General features: G+C 42.3%; 1 protein-coding gene across 7 annotated transcripts; it reads right to left on the reverse strand.

The window, feature by feature from the left end:
- Positions 1-596: 596 nt before the first annotated feature.
- Positions 597-23854, reverse strand: ADGRF4 (adhesion G protein-coupled receptor F4). Of its 7 annotated transcripts, none has more exons than XR_012126415.1 (11): positions 23607-23849; positions 15369-15479; positions 14445-14499; positions 11889-12040; positions 10434-10685; positions 8209-9588; positions 6160-6201; positions 5676-5735; positions 4157-4213; positions 3551-3629; positions 597-1326 (listed from the first exon to the last, which is right to left on the reverse strand). XR_012126415.1 is itself a non-coding variant. In XM_073225107.1 (10 exons), exons 2-9 carry the CDS (start codon positions 15465-15467, stop codon positions 4160-4162), a joined length of 2094 nt encoding a protein of 697 aa, XP_073081208.1. In that variant the 5' UTR covers positions 15468-15479; positions 23696-23849; the 3' UTR covers positions 597-1326; positions 4157-4159. The 7 variants fall into 7 exon arrangements, 5 of the variants coding, with proteins under 5 accessions (XP_073081208.1, XP_073081207.1, XP_073081206.1 ...); XR_012126414.1 differs by lacking the exon at positions 3551-3629 and adding an exon at positions 3630-3901; XM_073225107.1 differs by lacking the exon at positions 3551-3629 and having other exon boundaries at positions 23696-23849.
- Positions 23855-23907: the final 53 nt, after the last annotated feature.

Consider the following 23907-nt stretch of genomic DNA (forward strand, 5'->3'; position numbering starts at 1 on the left):
AGAAAATATGGGTGAATATATTAATGCTCAGGAAATTTTATAAATTTAGAGATTAGGTTCATGTCCCTCACTATAAACAATGTATTTTAATTTTATGAAAGGAGAATAATTTCAAATTGATGGCAATTTTTCACTTAGTAGTTATTTCACTTAATTATTTATTTCACTTAAATAATTATTACTTTTGAAACCATTCCTCAGCTGTTTCTAGCCTACCGGTACTAAAGGTTTTGAAAGCAACTTGTGAAGAGGAACTCATGTGTTTGTGAAAGGGGGGTGACTGAATGGCCTTTATGGCATCTGCTTTGTTCAAATTGCTCTACCCACCCCTGCACGGCCAGCTTCAGCCCTACTGACTGGCTTGCTTTTTAAAACCAACCTGGTAATAGAAATTTCACTAAACATCTTTGAAAGACAGTAGTGCTATTTGCCAAATTTTCCAGGTTCTTGCTTTCTAAGCACATGGTAGGAATGCACTTCTGGGCTCCTGTGGGTCTGCTCAGTGGGTGGAGGTAGATGGATAACGGCGCTGATACCCAGGAATGTCATGGTACCGAGGGGGATGGCCATCTTGAATGAGCTCACACATGAGCAAGTTGTGAAAGGCAAATATTTTCATTTTTATTTCTAAAATAACAATCAGAATCTTTCTCTACGTAGTTATTTTAACACACACATATGCACATAATAATACCTACAAGAATATTTTCCTTGTTTCACAAATGAGAAAACCAAGGTCCTGGGAGCTAAATTATTTTCCTCAAAGTCTAAAACAGACTAAAATATTAATCATACTAACAAGTCCTCTTATTTTAATTCTGTTCCTTATCTTGAGGGACCCTACCATGACTTAAGGTCTCCAAAATAGATTCAGTGTTTCTCCTGACACCCGAGCCTCCAGTCCCACCCCCAGCCCTACCCCTGGGTCTAGCTCCTGTCCCCCAGAGCACCCAGGATCCATGCAGGAATGGGTGACTGGGCATGTGGAGCCACAGAGCAGGGCTCGGAGTGAAAGCAGACCAAGCCTAGCAGGGCCGCCACAGCCCCGGCCCGGCCAGGAGGTCACAGAATGGCTGGCTGTCTTCATCTTGCCAAGGCTGCCCAAGAAGCCAGGCTCTGGCCGGTCATGGGGAGGCCAGAGGGTCAGTCACCAGCGCTGATCCTCGCTTTTTCCCCAGCAAACACTTTCGCACTGGGAGCTCAGGTGTCACTCTTGGCAGGAAGAGGAAGTTTTCCAAGGAAGCATGGCTGGCCCTGCCTCCCAGCCTCCTTCTGGAGCGCAACGCTCAGCCCAGGACGTGGAGCATCCTTGAGGAGTGGGTCAGCCTAGGCAAAATGGTTGAAACACTGGTTTACAGTAAGAAACGCAGCAGGCATTCATTGATCACCTTACTTGGGCCAGGCACCATTCGATGAGTTCTTAAAAGTGTCAGCTCACTGAATCCCGAAACCATCCCGGGAGGCTGTTAGCAGCCTTGCTTTACAGGTGAGGGAATGGAGGCACAGAGGCACTGAGCAATTTCCTCAAGGTCTCACAGCAGGAAGGCTATTCCCCTGGCTGTATTTTCCTGGGCCCTGGGCCTTCTCCGTGCTGCTCCCTCCCCTCTCAACGCGTTGCTCAGGGCCCTCTGCCTGCTCCACTCTCTGAGCTTGTCTCCAGAACGACTCCTTCGCTCTGGATTACAGCTTTACATAGAACACCGTGTTGCTTCTCTTGGGGTGTTTGTTCAATCGGTCTCATTTCTCTCTGTGGAATGAAGAGTTCCATACCCTTTAAGTGAGTTTTGGACATAGACAAATACATGAAGAGATTGTAGAGTTTTCCTGGTGATCCTGAAATCACTCGGGGTAAAGCAGGCCTTGTTTGGGTGAAATTAGAGGCCAGCCGTTCATGTGAACGGCAGAGGGCGCTGTGCAGCCGTGGCCCCGTAAGTACACTCTCCCCCTCCCTCCCCTGCTGGGATTCCCCCCATTTAGAATCTACCCCTAAAGCAACGTCCCTGTTTACACCACACTGCAGTCCTTCCCTGACCCCAGGACCTTCTGACAAACCTGTTTTGACCTTTTTTCTAAGAGAAATCCCTCATCAGGTCATTGGGATATGAGAAGCTTTCACACTATTGGCCAAAGTCTCAATTCTCTGCAGGTCCAGTTCTCATTTCCTATCCCCTTTTCCTGCAGTGGAATTCTGCCTACCTCCTGAAACCCCATCAGTCTTCGATTGTGTATTCTGATTTAAGGGCTGAAATCCTGCCTTCCCCAGGGGTTTAGCCCTGCTGGGGTTCAACCCTGCCTTGCCCTTACCAACACCCTGGGTCACAGAGTTGTAATTCTGCTCTAAACCACGAGGCTGGAGAGACCCTCTCTCTGCAGAAAGACCACCCTCACGCTGCCAGCTCTCATTCATGTACAGTGAATTCCCTGTCGCTGTCATCTAAGTTGTCGGACCCCCAGCATGGTCTGCCCCTGTGCCAGCTGCTGCTCCTGACCCACCTCTGATGCCATGTGTGTCTGGATGGAAAAAGCACAGCCCCAGTTAGAAACGTCAATAGGCACAGGGCCACCTACAGAGGATATGCAGAAAGAATGCAATCCCCAGGTCATCCTCCACCTCTAGGTTCAAAAATAGAAGCTGAAAGGTGACGTATGTGGCGAAAACTTCTCCGGGGAGAGTTGTTACTGCGTTCCCCCTCCTTCCTCTGCTTGCCCCTGATACCAGGCTAAGCCTGTGAACGTTCCCAATTCTGATCTTGGATTCTACTGATTGTGTCCAACTTTTACTACAGTTAACCACATACTAGCTGGTGATAAAACCCAACTAGCTGGAGATAAAACCCCAGCCATGCTTCTCTTCTCTAGAATGCCTGGATAGTGTCCCCAGGAGGTGAGGCCTCCTCCACCTGAGACAGTCTCATTTCTGAAACAGGTCATCTTCATGGAAGGTCAGCTTTAATAGGTCATCTGGGCTACCTCTTGATGAGTGACTAATCAGGAAATGCTATAGTGATGTTCCACCACAGAAGAACCCTGTGGACAGGGAGATGGGCAAAGTTTGGGAGAGCTAACCTTTTTAAATTTCTACTGTACCCTCTCTTCCCCTTTGTAAAGTTCCAATATAAAAATATGAAGGTGATTCATTAAGAATGCTATGCTTGTGTTTTCCCCTGTTTTCCCAGCCCCCTACATGTGCCACTCAATGTATATGACAAAGCTCTCTCTCCCCACTCCCCCTGAGACCCCATGCACCACTGTCCCACACCACTGCAACATCAGGTTTGCAGAATCTGTCACAAAGGAGGTATCCTAAGGGTTCTTCCAACTCGGAATGCCTTTGATTCCATGATTGTTCCAAACCTTTGCTTTGCCCCATTGTCTAATATATGGGCCGTGACTCAGAAAGGGAAGGAATGCAAAAGGGGATGTGCCTGCTGCCAAATGGTGTTAAAAAACAAAGCCTGATATTCAGCTGTATCCATACAGAAAGGCCATGAAACCTCTCCCAGACAACCCACTCTAAGGTCAATCACCCCTGCCCAAACACCCCTGTTACCTCTCAGGCTTCTGGCTGCCATTTCATGACTTATTCTCCCCTTCATGGCTGCCTAATATTTGTTTTCCTCTGAGCTCACCTGTGTAGAAATATGACTCAGAGGTTGGTTGGTAGGCAATTAATTTGCCACAACTCCACCCACTCCTGCTTAGGAATGACTGTGGGCTCCGACTTCATTAGGGAGAGTCAGGCTTCTTGCTTTGTGATTTCAATCCACTAAGTCTTCCGTCTCAACAACAAGGCTATGGTAAGTGTCACCACACACCGACAAGACGGAATTAGGTGTGTGAGTGCTGCGGACCACAAGGGTGCATCCCATATCTGTGCAGGTGTGATGACCGCATCCTCTCACTGAGGACAGGAAAGGAAAGGGTGCTTAAGATTTGGTCACATAACCTGAGATGACATAGATTTCAAAAGTATGCGTAATTTTCATTTGTGCTCTGGGCAATGAAGAAGTTTCCATTCTCTGAAAGATACATCCACCTGTTCCCTACCCCCCCCCCACTTCCATGTCACACAGCAGGCCATAGTGTGCTCACAAGAACACTGAGGGGTTTTCCACAACCAGCAAGTGGGGCTTCTCTTTGGCCTTTTAATACTCACGTGTCATCCTCCACGATGCGTTAACTTAGATCCGTTGTTTGGTTTTAACGAAGCATTCTAAGTGGGGTGGTGGCGAGGGAAGATAACAGTGATGTCAGCGAGTAGCGGATTAACAAAAATGCACACATATTTATATTTATGAATATGCCTGCCTAGAGATAAACATGTGAAAATGGAAACATGAAGAGTAGTACCCAAGTTGACACAGCTACCCAGAATTAAATTAATGTATTTCACTGAATCTGACATGGGAAGCTACATTGTTATTTTTATGTTCCACTAACAAAAAAAAAAACACAATTTGCCAATTAAACCATGACATGCCATTGATTATAAGATGTATTCCAATTTCAGAAATGTTAAAAAGTGAAGAAAATGCCTATCTTCAAATCGATGACCTATGGTACTAAAAGTCATGATCAATACTAGCTAACTATAATGCTGACTTTCAAAATGTCCACAAAGTTTCTGTTTATTTTTAAAAGAATTATACTGAGAAACTGTTGGTTTGGTAAATAACTTCTTTCTAATTAATGTAGCAACGGTGGCAATTTTAATTGGGACCTTAAAGTACTAATAGTTTGGTCAAAAGTCATCTTCAAGATCAATAAGAATAGTCATCCCCCTTTATGCATGAGGGATACATTCCAAGATCCCCAGTTGGATGTGTGAAGCTGCAGATAGTACTGAACCCTATATACATTATTTTTCCTATATATATACCTGATAGTAAATTAGGCACAGAAGAACTTGACAAAATAATAATAGAAAACAATTGTAATAATATATTATTGCAAGAGTTATGGGAATGTGGTCTCTCTCCCTCAAAATATCTTCTTGTGCTGTACTCACCCTTCTTCTGGGATGACATGAGGTAATAAAACGCCTACATGAGGAGATGAAGTGAGGGGATTGTGGTGGGCATTGCGACATAGGGGTAGGCTACTGTTGACCTTCTGACCAGAAGCCAGAAAAAGGATCATCTGCTTCTGGGTAGCGGTTGACCACAGAAAGCAGAACTGGGGATGAGGGGAGACTACTGGACAGATACTTCAATCCAAGGAGTGTGGTTTACTGAGGAGCCCTGGGCAAGGAGAAGGCTAGTGCTCATGATTCGCTGGGTGGCTCTAGGCAAAGCTCTTCAGTACTGTGGGCCTTGGTTTCCTTGCCTATAAAATGACAAGGTTGAACTCGAATCTCATATCTAAGTCATCTCTCATTTCTCAGTTCTCACATTTTTTATGAATCTATGTTCGTGGGCTCATGTTGTCCCATCTCAATGGTCTACCTGTGAAGTTGAAAGACATCCAATGTGGAAAATTCTCTTGGGATATATTCTACTGTCCTTAAACTTTAGTGGGATACTCCACATTTGTTGGATGAAGAAATGAAGGACTGAAGGTATGCTCTAATGATTCTCTTTGCTAACAAATCCTGAATACTAAGCTGTAATGTTTTCTTCATAACTCTGCTGAAGATGCCGCCCCTCCAGTATTGAGACTGAAAGGGAGAGGCTTACCTCTGCTGCCCTTGATCTCCCCTTCAATGAAGTCATCCTCACCCTCAAAGCATCTCTTATCTAAAGAAGCAATGACAGTAAGGAAATGACAACATCCTCAAACCCGAGACCTGTGTCCTGAACCTTTAAGACCAGCAACACTGGCAGAAGCAGCATGAGATGGTTTAGCACAGTGCTTGGCAAATAGTAAGGCTTGGATGGAAGTTGAAGTATAGTTATAACTAGATTTAGGTTTAAGATCAAAATTCTGATTGTGGTTTCTACTCTTCTCACCGCCTAACACACACAGCCTGCTGCTGACTTGATAAAGTGCAGGAAATGAGAAGGCACAGTTTTCTCTTTTCTTCCTCAGAACTGATGCCTCAACCACCCCCGACAAACTCAGCTCCCCTGGACCAAGCTCTCTGATCCAAGCTGCTCCACCTTCTTCCTTCCCTCAGACACATGCAAATTGTGTACAGTGAGTGAAACAAATTCAAATTACCTTGTGATCCATAATGATTCCGAACAACAAGATGAAGAACCCCTGTGGCAAAATTCAATACAAGTATGAAAAACAGTTTTGCAAACAATATCCCAGGTTATTTTAATACCACTCTTCTAGATCCTTCTAGGAGAGTTATTGGATGTTAGAAACATCAGCTTCTACTGATTCAGATAAAAATGCATTGGCAAATCATTTCTTTGAGTGTGCCTCAAAGGAAAAGGATCACCTTCAGGTCTGTGCACGGGAATGATTGATATTTATCAAATGCGAACCTTATTAAATCTGTGTACCATCTTCCCAAATATGAAGGACATATTCTTACTTTTGATGATGGTAATATGTGACACAGAATCTTGTAGTTTAAAGTGGTGATCATGGAAGGTATTTTGAGAAAATTAAACTTGTATTCTAGTCTCTTTTTGGTTGGAGTTAAAAGTCAAAAAACAGATACTCAGGGTCTCTGAGCTGGTGGGAGAATTTTATGCATAAAAGAGAGAAAACTACAGAGATCTGTAAGGCCAGGGCCTCTTCAAATTTAAATTATTTGGTCACCTATAAAATCACAATAACTAATAGTCAATCTTTTTAAATGCTGGGAGTTGAGGTTCAAGAAAAATCTGGATCCTGCCATGAGATTGGAGGGAAGCCTAGGTTTCTAACGATAGTTTCATGGTGAAGAAATATTAATAAAAGGACTGACATTTTTAAATGTAAATCACAGAGAAAGCTTGCTATGTAGAGTGTATGTAACTAGAAGTGTTTTTGTATTTTTCTGTCAAGAAAAGAGAAAAAGAAATGATCTGAAAAAAACAGAACAAAATTTTCTGTGATTTAATTAAGTTGTAAGGTAAAAAAATAGGATGAGATAATTAGTCACTAAATTAACTTCAAGACTTGGGGAGATTTATATGAGTCCAAGAGCTTTTTATTTCCAAAAAAAAAGCAGTTCTCTTTAAAGTTGTGCAAGAGAAAGAGTGGAATAAATGTTCTCCATAGTTGTTTAAGAATTATGAGTAAGATATATACTTGATCTGAGTAGGCATCTCTTAAAATTCTGCTTTATTTTTTGTTAAACATTTTTAAATAGAGTAATAGTGATAGTGACATGTTAAAAGGAATTACTTTGCTGCTTTATTAAGCTGTTATGTTAATATTATTTAAAGCAGTGGTTGGAAAAATTTTTCTGCAAAGAACCAGATAATAAATATTTTAGGCTTTACAGGCTATACAGTCTCTGTTACAGCTACTCAGCTTTGCAAAGAAGCCATAGGCAAAATATAAACAAATTAATATGGCCTTGTTCCAATAAAACTATTTACAAAAACAGGCAGTAGGCCATAGTTTGCCAACCCCTGATTAAAAACATAATTAAAAATCTGAGCTTGCCAAATTTGCTATCACCCATGGGTATGGAAAGCAGCAGCTGGTCAGTGACTGCTTCCCAAGAGTGCAAATTCAGCAGCCAAAATGTCATGAAACAATCTTTAGAGAGACAATCTTGCCAAACCAAGTAAGTTAGAACCATAAAAGCAATAGAGATTATTGTAGATCCATATCTTTATCTTACCAATGAGGAGATTTAGGCCCAGAGAAAAGTGATATTTCTAAGACCGGGTATCAGGTGGCAAGGTCCATCTCAGTGAATAACAACCTACATTTACTTCACAGGGAATAGCAGAGATGAGGTATGAGACTGGTTAACATCCAAAGAGAATGGCGAGGGCCATCACTTCATACTATGGAGAATGGCTGTCGTTTCACTGAGTTCCCAAACTACTTGAGAGAAGATAAAAATTGTGCTTGTTTTGAAGCATTAACATCTGAGTGTAACCTCTCGCATCCCTGACCAAAGACTAGTCCTCTATGTGTGAAGGTCAACTTCTTCTGACATTGACAGTGTAGGAAGGATACAGGCAGATCTGTGAGGAGAGAGGGAAGGAGAGTCCACCTAACCAGCCTGATCATTCAAATCCAATTTGACACTTAATAAGTAAGAGATGCCACAGCTAACGTTAATGATAAAATAAGTCTCCCTATTGCACTTACCTGGAAAGCATTAAGCAAGGCAAAGATGATGTGAAAAATCAGGGAAGTGCCATCTATGAGGGTGGCTATTCCAAAACCCCAGGTCAGTCCCAGCAGTGGGGTGAGGATGGCAACATTTTTGCTGATCCTCATCATTACAGCTACATCCTGAGACTTGGAACTGCCAATCGAGGGCCTCTGAGTGTTGAGAGCAACGACAACAATTACGGTAAGGTTCACAGCCACAGTGACCAAGGCTGGGATGGCAAAGGCTAAGAGTGCCTTGGTATTGTCCCAGTTAAGCCAACAGGCATCAGGTCTCATGTAGCCTTTCTTTGGCACTGTGACAGCAACTGTGGTGACAGCAATGACCAGCGGGCACCCATAGCCAATGGCAAAGCCAATGGCAATCATGCGGGACTTCATTATCCTCCGGAAAATGACCAATATTCCATAAACAATGAGCAGTGCTTTGAAGAGCATCCAGAAGAACACAGAGAGGTAGAAAAAGTGGCTGAAAAATGTCACTGCAACACACCAGTGGTCATCCAGAGCCTTCTTGTTAAAGTTAGAGGCTATGATGAACCACACATTAGCCGTCAAGAGTGACACAGCGATGTTCACGATGCACACATGACGCATGTATGATATCTCTGTCACAGCCACCCGGGACCACACAGTGGCTTCAATGAGCAGGCAAAGAATCAAGCTAAGGACGGAGATGCTGAGCCCAATGTAGGTGATATAGTCCAGGACTTTATTGTCTATAGATTTGGGGGACATCAGAATGGAAAAAGACATCATCACACTAGTGTAGTTACACCGGCATTTCACTTTGTCCGTGATTTCCAACATCGTTTCACACACATTCTCATCCCACCTCCTTTTTCTGGAGTGCCAGCCAACGCACTGGGCCCTGGAATTCTGGGATCTGTTGATCTTCTCAAAGGTGAGTAAGATCTGCTTCAATCTGTCTGGCAAAATCACAGAAAGAATCAGACCATTTACTGGCCTGGGAAGACTCACATTCTCCAAGTGGGCTTCTTTCAGAACTGCCCCCAAGGTGGGAAAAGCTACGCTGATGGCTTGGGATGCATTTGGTGGCAACTTCTGCAGCTCATGCCTGGGAATTTCTATCATTCCTAAGACACCTTCTCTTGCATTGTTCATGCTCATGGAGAAACTGAAACTCTTCTCTGAGGTATCGTGGTTGATGTAAAACCCTTTCGTCTGAATGAAGAATTCATCCACAATGTTCTCTGATTCATTTTGGATGCTGAGTTGCCCAGCGAACAAATTCACTGACTGTAACAAATCTGAGCTGGCATTTTTGTCTGGAATGAAAGCCCAGTTTGAAATGGCTGCTGGGTCAAGAATGTGGCTGGCCACTTTGCTGTAGCTCTGCAAAAGAGAGAAGTGGACACTAGGGTCAGGCTTTACACAGCATTGCACAAAGTTGGTTTCTGAAGTCTGAAATTTCTAAAGATCAAATGAGCTGATCTTCTTTGACATTTTTCTTTTCAGATGTACTGTTAGAGTCTCATACTAGCAAGCCTTCAGAAAGGAAGAAAAGTATAAGAATGCAAAAAAGAGAGGAAAATAGTAAGAGGAAAGAGAAAGCATCACAGATAAAGAACTTGCTTTATTATGTGCCCAGAGTCGCAATCCCAAACTGCCATCTGTATAACCCAAGTTTCCCCTGAGAACCTAAAGATTGTTTAATGGAATGAGCTGGGGGTACGATAACCTAAGTTTGAGAAACCCTGTATCCCATATGCCTCTGTTCCTCAGACAGAGCGTCAAAGTTCCTCAAACACATTAAAACTCAGAGACATCCTGCCATAAGGAACCCTGCTTAACTTTGTTTAACCCAGAGTTCCTACATCTGCTGTGCTATGTATGGATCCTCCTTTCAAAAATGGAACATCTGTTAACATTTCTCAGAACCATTTTGTTCTACAGAATGAAATCTGGGAAACACTAGAGAAAGCACAGTCTTGCTCACAGCCCTCCCTGTGTGATATTTTCTTAAAAATACTAACACCATACAAAACACATATAGAAAATGCTCTAACTTCTTGAAAACAAACCCATAAACTAGAGTGACTCAATATGCAAAACTGAGATGAAATGCTTATTGTTTCTGTGGTTGCTGTGGCTGTTACAGTTTTTACCCTGACAAGTACATCTGAAACTGTTAAAATGCAAGATTTTGAAATAAACATGGTCAGGTTAACAAAGAATACCTTCATTTTCTCTTGAGTAACATTATCAGACAAGTCTGTAGAAATATTTCTTAATAATTCCACTATAAAGGCGATATTTCCAGATGTGGCTTCTGATGATTCCACAGCATCGACTATGCAGGCATAATCAACGGGGCAGTGCTTGCGGAGTCCTTGAGAGACGCTCCCGATGGTGGCTAGAGCTTGAAAGTCAGGAATGTGCAGAGGTATAGATGCTGCTGCCAGAGAAAGGCGTGACGCACTATCTGAGTCCTGTTTTTTTAAAAATGTGTCATTCAAAAATGATTAATGACTTAACAGGTGTCAGACTGAAGGAGCTAAAGGCACAAATAATCCATGTGGGGAAGGGAGATGAAGAAGCAAATGGACCTAAAAAATGGATTAGTTGCTGAGCACCATGGAGAGAGTAAGATGGGGCCATAGACAGGCAGGAGATGCTACCAAAATTCCCTCAGAGATGAGGATACTGACCTGTCCCATTGGAATTTGCTTTCAGGACAGTGTTTCTTAACTCAAGTATTACAGCAAAACAGTTCTCTCCAAGGATGGGGAGAAATTCTAGAAACAGAATCTATCTAATTATTTTAAGTTTGTTTTTGAAGAGGAGTTACAAGGAATTTAAGGGGAAAGGGGAGTGGTTTTTGAAGATGGGTGGTCAAACACAGAGTGCTTAAGAATTGCGATTTCAAAAAGTTTTGAGTTCACTGATTAGAAGTTAATTGTCCATTTCCTCATACTTTTCCCTCAAATCCCCCAAAATGTGACTTTGGATAAGTCAAAGCAATAATTTACTTCATTTAATTAACTTTTGAATTTCACTCTTGTTGCAAGGACCTCTACATGAGAACCTAGGCTAAGTGACAGATACCACTGACAATCCCTTTATAAAACTACTGTTAAATTTTTAGGAAATGCAGAAATCTATGTGCTTCTATGAGGTTGGAGAGAAGGTAGAAGGAAATGAAACAATTACGTGAAAGAATATAAGAGAGGTTATGGTCATTTTAACTGAGATTTGTTCTATTCATTGGATTTCTAGTCTCAAGTCACAGATCTCTCTTTTCCTTTGGTCAAGTGATTGAAGTATTAGAAAAAGATATCACAATGTATTTGATTCTAGACACATTTAGCTGATTAACTGATTAGCACAATAGGCACCCAAATCCTTCTTTAGAGCTGTAACTTCAACCTCTAAGTATTTACCATTGTGTAAATGAGTTTCAGATCTCTTTTTGAGAAAAGATCCAGAGAGGGAGAAAGAGAGAGAGAGAATGGGGAAAGGAGGGTACCTGAGAGATTGGGTAAGGAAGAAATGGGAAGAGACAAATTTAATACTCGCTGTAGATTTTCCTAAACCCAGATCTGAGATTTACTGTCACACTGAACACACTAAAAATGACTTCACCACCTCCTGAGGAATTGTCTCCTGAAGCCAATAATATGCAAACACATCACCTTAAAGAGTGCTTCCACGGAAAGGCTTGTACAGGTTTCAGTTGATTTTTGCCACTTGTTCTGATGACATGTAAATCCTATTTCTCCATGAAAGTGCTGAGCACAGGACTGGCTGCAGTTGGAAGAAGCAGTACAATGTCCATGGCATTTCTCTGAAAAGGAAAAAGAGAGAAGCTTAATTAGCATTTTCCCACTCTGGCAGGGCATCTAACTTATTCTGGAGGTTTGGGGATTGCTTCCTAGAAGGGGTGACATTGAATAGAATTCTCAGCAACAACTAAAGCCCACCAGGCAGGTTGTAAAGTATGTAAGCAGCATGAATAGCTCATGGAAAGGAGGGTTCACAGGTCACTCAGAAAGGCTAGTTCAGAGCATCTGCAGTAGCAAGAGATGAGGACAGAATGGAAGGCAGTGGTCAAGCTGTGAAGGACTTTGAATGCTGTGTTCATATGTGGATTACCGGAAAACATGGCTGGATTTGTTTTGGAAGGGATAATGAACAATAGCATAGAGGAGTCATCAGTAAATCTTCTGTAAAGGACCAGATAAAAAGGGTGTCCAGATAAAATAAGAAAGCCAGTTAAATGTTAATTTTATCTTCAAATACAGTCAATTCTCATTTGGAGTAGTTATGTTTTATGAAGCCTCCACCACAAACACTGAATTAGTGAGAACTTAGTCATTGCTCCCAGGGGAAATGCAAGGTTAGGTTCCTTCAAACTTCTGCTCACAACACTTCCATTCATCGATCAATATACAAGCTTGTTTTATGTGTGTTTCTATTTGAAGACAGCTCATTTAACACATCTGGTTGGTTCACTAACATGGAACTCACAGCCAAGAGCACTGTAACTCAACAACAGTATAACTCATGACAGCTTATCTAACATACGTATTTTCTCCGTAAGGCACATCATAGCCTTCTTAGAGACATAAAATAGCACTTCAAAATGGTACTTGGGGGCCATTTTAAACATCAAAATCACCCACAGAAAGCATAAAAGGACATAACATGTGGTACTAAAACATTTGCATACAGTAGGAGAGAACTGGAACAAGAAGGCAGAGGGCCACCTTGTTCAGCCAGGAATGTGCACCTTCACTGACTCAACTTTTTTGCTATTCTGAGCAGGTGTGAATGATCCAGAAAGCACCATGAGTATTGATGTAGAGGTTACAAATAGATTTCAATGAGCAAGAGAATTTGAAAATGCAGAATCCACAGATAATGAGGATCAACTGAATGTGTTTAGTGAAAGAATGAATATATTTTGGTGTCTGTATGACCCATGCAATTTGATTCATTTTTATCTGAAATTTACCAGGCATCCTATATTTTTATTCACTAAGTAGGACAACTCTAGCCAGGGAGTAAATATTTTCAACTTTCTGGGCTATATAGTCTTTGCTGCAACTACTTAACTCTGTCTTTGCAGCATTAGAGCAGCCAAACATGCTATGTAAATGACTGGACATGGCTATCTTCCAATAAAATTTGATTTATAAAAACTGGTGGCAGGCCTAATTTGGCCCATGGGTAGAGTAGATTGAATTGAGGCAGGGCGCCCAAGAATGAAGCCTTCAAAAGCACTCCCAGGAAGAATTGCCTTAGGATAGTGACAATGGAATGGAAAGAAGTAGACAATGCTGAAGAAAAGAAGTATGAAGGTGCTGAAGTCAATAAGATGAGGTGACCAATAGCTGTAAGGCAAGGAGTGCACCTATATTTAAGGCTTGGACAACTCTAGGGTGCCTCCATTCCTGGATAAAGGAAACAAGTGGGTCTGCATCTTTTTTTGACATCTAATCAGGTGTATCAGTTTTTGTAAGCTATTCAGACTGAGTGCCTCTCAATTTTTTCATCTATATATAGTTTGGAGGTGGTGACATAGTCTTGTCACAAACATTGAATAAGACAACATCTTGCAGAGCACTTAGATCAATGTTGCAATAAATGCTCAATAAATGTTGACTATCTTTCTCCTTCCTCAATTCCACATCTTTGCAGAGATGTTTTTGCTGCCAAAAATACAGTTGGCCAGTTCATGCTGAGTCCAGTTATCCCTACTATTTGGGGGAGAATAGCATGATCTCACTGTCTTACTATTAATGGTTACCTCCAGAGTTTATTTTCCACTTCTCGAGAGTATCCAGTCTTGCCAACGTAATACCTATCTTACATCATTTCAGTAGACTTCTCAGCACCAGACCGTTGCATACATTTAAGCATCCTAAAAATAACTGAATGAAGGAATGAATGAATCCTGTTCTCTTCCCTCTTCTGCTTCTTATTAGCTCATTAGTCCACACAGTTCTTTTTTAGGTTTTAAAATGCATACTTGTCTTCCATTCTAGAACACATTTGAGTATTTGCCACCTTGCTTCACTGTCTATGCCATGGATCATGGTGTAATTGTAAGAAAATCTCACTACTGATAAACACTGAGAACTGATTAAATATTATTATCCACTTTGAAAGCTTGCGGTCTGGGGATGCACTTGCAATATCAATGCCCTTCCTTTCCAAAAACAGACGACTATTCTGTAGCCACATACCTTGTATACTTTCAGCCTTGGATTTCTCTTCAGGATGCTGATGGTTATATTCCTCCTGTAAAACAGAAATCCCCAAAGGTCCTCTTTATGTGGAACTCTCCTCTCTCTCAATTCAACTTACAGGTTCTCTATCAATGTGAAGAGAGAATGTGTTCAGAACTAGGAAGAGGGTCCACAAGCTGATAGAGCAGGAACTTGCTGAAGGAAACATGGATGGGAGCAAGACCAAGAACACACTGTCCTCGAAGAAGGCAGGATACTGACACTGGTCACTGGGGCTCTGAAGGTCAGGTCAGGGGACTGGGTTCCTAGGTGGGGAAGTTTAAGTATCCAGGCAGAACCCAGAGATGGCAATTATAGCACTAAGCTGTTCTCTGCCTGTATTACCTGTAACTATGAAAGGAGCTAATAGTGTCCACCAGATACTACATATCCCCGAGGAGGAAGAGATGAGCAGACACTGGGAATAATCACTAAGTTACAATAATAGAACCACGGACTGTTTTGTGGCTATAAAGGACTATAAAGATTGTGTAAAAGAAAAAAAAGCACCCTTCATGTTATAGATAAGGAAATTAAGACTCAGAGAATTGAAGCATCTTGTGCAAGTAACAAGAAGCAAAGTTCACGTCTTAACCAAAATTGCCTGACTGTCAGGCTAATCTTCCTCCTCTCAACAGCTGCCTGTCCACATCCTCTGTGACTTGAAAAGTGACTTTTCCACCATATGGCTGCATCCTGTTGCACCTTGAAAATACGGTGTTGCAGTCCCAGCTACCCCTCAACTTTTCTTTGCTCCATTCTTCAGAAAACAAGAGTCATCTGAAAATTTCTCTCAAATGACATGTTATTTGTCATAAATTTAGCCATCTAGAACTACTGACAGATTTCTCATGAGAGCACCTAAGAATGGATCAAACTTACTTTTATTTGGATCTTGGATCTGGAGTGAGAACACTCCGTGGCCAGAAATAACATTAAACAGCAAATCATGGTCGCCCGGGACTTCATTTTTTCACACATTAGGATCTTCACCTGCAATAGAAGTGAATGAGGATGGATCTGGCTGGAGGTGATAACACCACAAAACTAACACAAGTCTTAGCAGATGCACCTACTACTTAGTGACCCCACTGGGCGCTCGGAGATACTCACACCAAACAACCTGTCCCAAGAAAGGACACAAATATCTACTTCCAAACCAGCTAAAACGTACAAAAGAAAAGGCTTTCTATCAATTGTTGACCTTTCTGTAAATAATAAAAAGGTATGACAGAAGCACTGGGAAAGATGTATATTCACCAAAGTATCATTTCTTATTATTTGATCCACAAGTTTCTTTAATAGTAACACTGTGGATAAAGTGAAGGTTCCTATGGCCAGGATTCTCACCTGGCCCTGATTAGCCAACCTGGTTAGCTCACTACACACGTGTGGGCAATATGTTGCTATTGACTCTATATGAAGAGCCCTGCCCAGTGCTCTGGGTGATATGGTGGCATGGCTGCACAGCTGCATGGCTGCAAGAGAGCAGAGACTGGAGTGGTGGCAGCACCGAGGACAGACTGAGATGGCTGTGGGGACAGAGAGGCCCAGAGGCAGAGACAGGCTTGCTGCATGCAGACTCTCTCTAGGTGGACAGGATTCTAGTGATTGACCTGCCACCATGGGAATAAAATTGGGTATAAAATCTTTCACCCCAAGAACGTTCCATTGTCATTTTTGGGTCTCATTGAATCCATAGTGAACTTGCTCAGGAATGAAACACATTGGGAAGACAAACACTTATCAAGAACTCCTATTTGCCAATCACTGTTCTAGCTCTTTCTCTGCATTAACTCATTTAATAATATGATGGAAGTTACTATTCCTGTCTTCATTTTATCAATGGAAAAACTAAGGTATAAAGCATTGAACAACTATGAGCCAAGGTCACTGAGATAAAAAGTGATGGAGCCGAGAGTTCCAGCCAGATGGTCCACCCGGAGAGCCAGTCTCTATAGCAGAGTCTCTCAGCTGTGGTGCTGTTAATATTTTGGGCTGGATAAGTCTTTGCTTCTGGGGGCTGTCCTTTGAACTGTGGGATGTTTAGCAGTGTCCCTGGCCTCCACCCAGTAGATGCCAGGAGCAGCTCCCTCCACAGTTGTGAAAACAAAAAATATCCCCAGACATTACCAAATGTGCCCTGGCATCATTTGGTCCCCAATTGAGAACCACTTCCCTCCGGTGCACTGTCTCTGTAGGCTTATGGAGTCAAGTCACTTAAAGTGAAATGAATACCCACTATTGTCTGCTACTGGAAGCACTGAGAGTCCCCCGTTAGAGGAATCAACTACTGCACAGAGAAACTAGATGCACTAGAAGACAACTCTCCATTCTTTTGCCATATTCTGCTTCTTGTCTTTTTCTTTTTTTATTGAGACATAATTGACACATAACATTATATTCGTTTCAAGTGTACAACACAATGATTCCATATTTGTATGTATTGCAAAATGATCACTATAAGAGACTAGTTAACATCCATCACCACATGTAGTCACACTTTTTCTTTTCTTGTGATAAGGCCTTTTTCATGCTGGTTCCACCTTTCCAAACCAAATCTCCAAGGAAGTATTTTTACAACAGTTGAAATTCATCAGCAGCATTATGAGCATCATCATCAGACTGTTTTCATAAGATAGTGGCAATTAAGACCATGAATTGGTAAGAAAGTTCCTTGGAGTGATTTTCCTGGTAGTGCAGATGTAACAAAATGAACATATGGACTTCAAAGTCAGCAATGCCTAAGTTGTAATCATATTTCTGCTATTAATGAACTGTTTGACCCTTTCTGAACCTGTTTTCTCATCCATTTCATAAAATGCAGGATGATCATTCATTGTACCAACCAACATTTATCAAGTACCTCCTATTTACCAGAAAATGTACCAGATGCTGGGGGTATGGAAATAAAAGGTGCCACTGTTTCCATAAAGGATGTCCACTGGGGGACACAGACAAGTCAGGCCAATAGTGAGAACAGAGATCATCTGCACATTGCATCTCGTGAACAAGGCCAGGCAGAACCTGAGCCCTCAGCAAACATAAATCTCCTTGTGCTCTAACGGAGACGAACTAATTCTTGTCCATCTAGGTTCTGAGGCAATCTGTGGCCGGCGAGCCAACAAAACTCACTGGTCTGGGATCAAACCCTTGCTGGGTGGGCTTTCATGACTCCAGTGAGCCCTCCACTGACATGACAAGCTGCAGGCACTTACAGAAAGGTTTCTAAATTGTCTTTGAGTTCAAAATTGTCTTTGGGTTCCTACCCAGTAAACAGGGGAAAATTATTCTGATTTACACTCTCATCTTGTAGAGCAAGTCTGAGCAGGGGAAGGGCAACACGGCAGGATGACAAGCAGAGTAGGGTAACGGGTTTGCAGAGGTGCTGGGATGCGTGTGTGTAATTCATGATCCTACCTGTGTGGATGGAAGGGCGTTCTCAGGTATGCAGCAAATTGGTGGATGGATACGCTAAGCAATTTGCCATGTGAGTATTGTTTAGGATGGACTTTTAATGGATCATAACAAAAGTACCAGAAGAACCACTATAAGTTGTCTTAAATGTATCCATATATACACCTGTGGCTTTCAAAACAATCTTTGACTGTGACACAGTAAGAAACAGACCTTACATTGTGAATCTATGTATAAGCATACATATGTATCCATATATAGGTGTACATATATAACACTGAACAAACACATAATTTTTATATTTTAAAAATGCTGTGTAAAAATACCTATCCTTCCTACCTACAAACAAGACACTGCTATTCCCATACATTTTTGTATTCAACTCTATTCTCTCTGACATTCTCTGCAAAGTTTCACAATCCTCTAATGGATTATAACCTGCACTTTGAAAAACAGAAATGCAGACTATAAGAGTCATTGTCATTATCAAGTTGGAAATTGTTCACTTCTCCCACTAAAGTGGTTACTGTGCTCTTTCTCTTTGCTACACTTTACAATTCTATTGAACTCTCTTTCCAAAGGTACCTGTGTCAGAGAGAAAAGATACCTCCATTAGGACCAGATAATAGGTCTGATGTTGACGGTAAATGCAATTCTCTTCCACCTAGAGGACATGGTTTGAAATGCACAGTTAAATGGGGGAAGACCAGCTAAAGCGAAGCATTTACACATAAAAATGCTTGCTATCTAAGGCTTCAGGAGAAGGGTCACTTTTACTGTCCAGTTTTCAATATAGGAACTTTGCTTACAGATAATCTTGCTGGAAGAAAGTCAGCTTTGGCATAGTGATGGGATGCGATTTACGGGGTCCAAAAATGTTCCCCTGACCCGTGTAAGGGCTTCTAAGTTGACAGTTCCTGAGAGTGTCCAGGGAATAAAAGATCTAATAGTCAAAGCATTCTCCGTAGATCACTAAGCTGTTTGTGGAATGCTATAAAATAGTGATACATTTCATCTATTCATATAAACTAAGAAAAATTTTCCTAAGCAGAAAGTCTAACATGCAATATGACATTATAAGCAAAGTGATAAGAAATACAAACTTTGAACTGAGCACATTTGGCTTTTTAGAGGGTTTTGGTTAATTAATTTGCTCCTTGATCATTTCTGTTATTATTGTCTGGTGTATGTAGCCAATATACCATTGTATGATAATTATATGGCAAACTGCCTTCAATTACTGTAAGTGTGGGGGTGAGAATGTTTAATGGTACTACCCAAGAGGAGTCATAACAGTCTTATTTGCACCCAGTTAGATTGTTTTCAAGTTAGTCCCAGTTGGGTTGTTTCTCTTCTCAACAGAGGAGTTGATTGAGATCCCTCCCGCCAGAATTCAGTTGTTGGCTAAAGCCAAAAGCCAGAATACTCTGCAGAGCAGACAATGAGCAGTGCCTATGGGCTCTAAAAATGGAGGATTAAAAAAATAAAAAGAAGCATTGCCAGTATAATTCCTAATCAGAGGTTGATATTTTACAGAACAGAATGGAGGAAGCACACTTTCTTAGATCCACCACTGAGAAAGACTTAACAATTAAGGTAAACTTTGACTGGTGTAATTTCAAACTGAGTAACTTCTGAAAATATGAATGAAGTTCCTCTCCAACACCTAGCACCATGTTTGCTAGTAAGAAGTTATCTCTTGAATGAATGAGAAAAGAAAAGAACAAGGACACAAAATCTGAACATTCAATTGAATGTGACAAGAAGAGAAGGGACTGTTTAGAAGAACATCAGCAAAACACGGACAATCCGGATAGAAGCAGCTTTCAGGTGTGAACCTCATCAAGGACAACTAGCATGGCCCCGGGGCTTACTAGTTTCAAGTGAAGAACAGCTGGAGTCAAAGCCAGGTCCTGTCCCACATGGAGAATCCAGAGGTTTCTGCATCCAGTACAATTCAATTACCTTTATACCATGCATTAACTCCTGGTTCTACACAGCATGTTCAGTTTATCAACAAAACTATGTGTCTTCATAAATTCCTTAGTTCTATAAACCACTCGGATACAGTGGCAGAAGAACATTTTGTTGGGAAGAACTGTTGCTAGCTTTTTAAATCAAGACCCATACTTGGTAGGGGGAGAAATAAAAAGAGTGAGCAGCCATCCTGACAGACCTGTGATAATACATATTTATGCCTGGGATTGAGGCCTAGGGGCTACCAGTTGTTTGCCAGCAGTTTGTAGCAGGCACTGAAAGTTGAAGAAGAAAAGGATGTAAGAAAAACTTAACGTTAAGGACACTTGTATACACTGACTTAAAAGTTCTATGAATTCAGGAATAAAGGGTTTGATGTGTATTGTATTTGCTCAAGGTATTGTGCCCTGAAATGGGTTTCTGCAGAACTCTAGTCTTGTGAAAGATGAAGGGGTTCCATGGTCAGATCAGTTTGGGAAACAATGTGCACAAGCACCAACCCCTGCAGCCACTTACTCATGCACATATGCATAGCAAAGATTCTGAGAATTCCTGCAGTGAAAATACTATTTCATCTCGGTTTTATCAATTTTACTTGATCCTCAAAAGCATTTTGGGGCAATGTAAGGCTGCTCTTCAAGGACAATATGTTACCTGGGAACACATTTGTTTATCCTGACTCAGTCTCCACATGCATTTCTTGGGCACCTACAACATGCCGGTCCCTGCGCTAATACCTTAGGGAAGCTCCTGTAAGTCACGCACACCAGGACCCGAAGTGGCCCATTAGACAGTAACCATCCAGGCTGCAGAGAACCCTGAGCGGAGGCAGCTGACACGTCATCTCACCCATGAAAGGAGTCAGAACTCTCCTGAAGTGGGACCCTCAGGGTGGAGGGGTGAGAGAAGGCAGGCACGGATGGCGTGACTGCTGGAAGTTTGGGGCAATCACAAGGGAGGGAGAATTGACTCAGAAATGGAAAATAAAAAAGGAGAAGAGAAAACACAGTGCGAAAGCACTCCTGTCTGTGGCTCTCTGTGGTAATTCAGCAAATAAAGAGTTTTCTGACATTGATAAACTCCCTCCAGCTTCTGCAACAGTCACCCAGTGAAGGCGGCTCCACATCTTGTTCCCAAAGGGCCTGAAAGATGACTTATTTCAGAGATAATAGCAACAAGCCACGTGGAATAGCAGCTTCTCGAGAACTAGAAAAGTGATGTCCCAAGTCCCTCCCTGCTTCCACAACCCACCTCTCTCTGCATCCTTAGAAGTGTGAATTACCCACTATAATCCTCCTCTGTTTTGCACTTAATAATAAATAGCAGTTCTAGGCTGCTGAAAGGGAGACCAGACTCCCTGCTCTGATGGAGTGATTACTTCAGGGAGAGAGAGGAAAATAGCATTTGCTGGCCTCGTAGGCTTACAGGAGAATGTAGCTAGACACTACAGCCCCAGAGGTAAGATGTCTCAGGATCCACCTCCCCAGTGAATCCACAGCAACGGGTGCCCCCCACACCACTGCCTGCACCCTAAGCCCTATTGACATGGGATCAGCAGAGCCCACGGCTTAGTGCTCTTAGCCCCCCCAGCACTGAGAGACATTAGGTCATGTATAATGGAACAGACAAAAAAAAAAATTCAGGTTGTCATTGGATAGGAGGGATGTTTCTCTGCCCCAGCCGAGTATTAGGTATATAATAGACACTCAGTAAACATTTGCTGGATAAATAAATGAAGAAGTGAATCACCCCCTTGAAGAGAATGATGCCAGCCAGCTTCTGAAGTTTTTATTTTAAAATCACAAAGCATCTTTTCTACCATAAGAGAAACAGACAAGCATATTTCCAACCCTAAATAATTTTGGAATCGGGAAAATTAAGTAAAAATGTTCCCAGCCTCCTATGGATCTCTTTGTTGTACTATCTGGAGCCTTATGTGAAAAAGGACTGCAAGCTCCCATCTGGGTTTAGCCAGAAACAATGTCATGCCACATTAGTGATGCCAGCCCTGGGCACGGTAGGGCAAGCATCTCTTTCCACAGTCTCCACAAAGTCGGAACTCATAGAACACTCTTTCCCTGGACACACACAGAAGGCCCTGGCTGTTCTTAAATACCATTTTCTACTTGTCTCATCTTTCCGGTAACCTAGAGCTGAGTTTCTGAATGAGTTGAATTCAAAAACACAGCTATGCTGCCTGGGTCTTGGTGTTTATTTCTGTTGTGCGCTAGGTGGAGCTGCAGGAGTTGAGTCCCATGGACTGGGGCAGTCCCCACCTGTCTGAACGGTGGGCATCCGGGGTCTCAAAGGAGTTTTTAAAGGTAGAGCCCGGGAACTGTAACTCCAGTGGGTCAGGAAGGAATGTGTCTTCCCGCGTCATCTCTCAGACCTCTTCATGCAAAACCCCTGAAGGTAAGCTGGATGGGAGTGTTTACAAACTAAGCATTCACTTTCCCAGGGTTCCTCGCCACTGAAATTTCACCCGATGGCCAGAGGGTGGGCCTGTCCTCACTTGTTGGCGAGCCTTCTGGGTGGCAACTCACCTCACACCCCTTGGCCAATCCTACTGATGGCAACCCCCGGATCAGAAAGGTTAGCTGGAGGGCGAGGAACTTAGAGTTGGGTGACCCACATTTTTAGGTGTGGTGTGTGCGTGCAGGCACATTTTGTTTCCCTCAGCCTAATTTCACAACTGTATTTTCCATCTACTCCACTGCATAATTAGAACTCTGATTATAGAGTCAGAGGACAAAACAAGTTGTTTGTGTCTTTCTTGGCCTCAATAAAAGAGTGCCTTCAGTCACTCTTACCCTCTCTTGCCATGGGTGAGCTGCTTCCTATAGAGCCTATGGGGAAAGAAACATATAAAAGATGTATTAGAATCAGAAACCTCTTTTCCTGGGCTATTTCAGATGGCTTCTAGCCAGTCTCTTTGTAGCTCAATATCCTTTCTGAAAATTGCAGTCTGGATTCAAATTCTGGTAAGTTTGAAGAATCACATAATTTCAGAGCTGGAAAAACATCTAGCATCTCACCAACTATCTTGATACTTCTATCAAGATTTTAAAGAAATTGATATACCAGGCAATTGCTATGGTCCACGCAGAAAGCCCACTGGATGGCTAACGCTTAAAAAAAGAAAAAAAAGCACCTTATTATGCACACTTTACAGTTCCCACAATTGCCCTCAGAGGGTAAGGGATATAGGCCACCAGATGGCATTCTACTGGCTGCTCAGAATGAGAGGCGATGCCTTTGCAACAAAGTTTCAGCAGTAACTGGAGGAAATGTTTTCTTTTAAGGTGATATAAGGACAGCTTTGTCAGCCTCACTGAAAGAAAAAACTACTAAAGAATGCTTTATAAAAAACATTCGGCCTAAAGGAAGTGCCTTGAAAGCTACTTTGCTCATCCAATTTATCAAGCAAAAGGACATCGGGAGAACAGAGTCTAATTGTCTGACGAGGTGCTTTGCCTTTTCACACCTAGGGGTGAGCAATTAGTTTCTGACAAATGACTTTTTAAAGAAAAACAAATGCAAAAGAAACTTAGGAAATACTTCAACCTGGAGCTTGCCAATTCCTGAATAATGATAGGGAAGGTACTGCAGATTCAAGCGTTCCAGAAAATATCACCAGAAATGACACATGTTCCCCATTCTGGAACACATGCAAAAGCAATCCTGTCTTCGGGAGCACAGAGGCGCCAGTGCGGCCCGTGTACTCACCACATCCGGGGGATCAGGCCGCCCAGTGGGAAGTCAGCGCTGAGCACCCCACCACAGGGCCCCACCATCACGCGTGCCAGCCCTCACACCTCCCATGGGCCCGTTTCAGCAGCTGCGATCCCGCTTCTCCATTTTTTGAAAGAAAGTCCGGGAGGCCCAGTGCAAACCAGCCGCTTGTTGAGAGAAGGCGATCTGAGAACTGTAACACTGCTCGGGCTTTCGAGGCTTGTGTAAGTCTGTGATTCACTCTACAATGGGGCCATCAAGCACGCCTAGGAGAAATTACAGGTTTCTCTTGTCT

This window comes from Manis javanica, chromosome 16, assembly GCF_040802235.1.
Source record: "Manis javanica isolate MJ-LG chromosome 16, MJ_LKY, whole genome shotgun sequence".
NCBI classification, from domain to species: domain Eukaryota; kingdom Metazoa; phylum Chordata; class Mammalia; order Pholidota; family Manidae; genus Manis; species Manis javanica.

Coding starts and splice junctions, on each gene's coding strand:
- ADGRF4 (XM_073225107.1), bottom strand. CDS start 15,467: ATGTGTGAAAAAATGAAGTCCCGGGCGACCATGATTTGCTGTTTAATG. Junction 5,736..6,159: donor GAATCATTATGGATCACAAG/GTAATTTGAATT, acceptor TTGCTTCTTTAG/ATAAGAGATGCTTTGAGGGT. Junction 4,214..5,675: donor GGAGATCAAGGGCAGCAGAG/GTAAGCCTCTCC, acceptor CACCCCACTTAG/AATGCTTCGTTAAAACCAAA.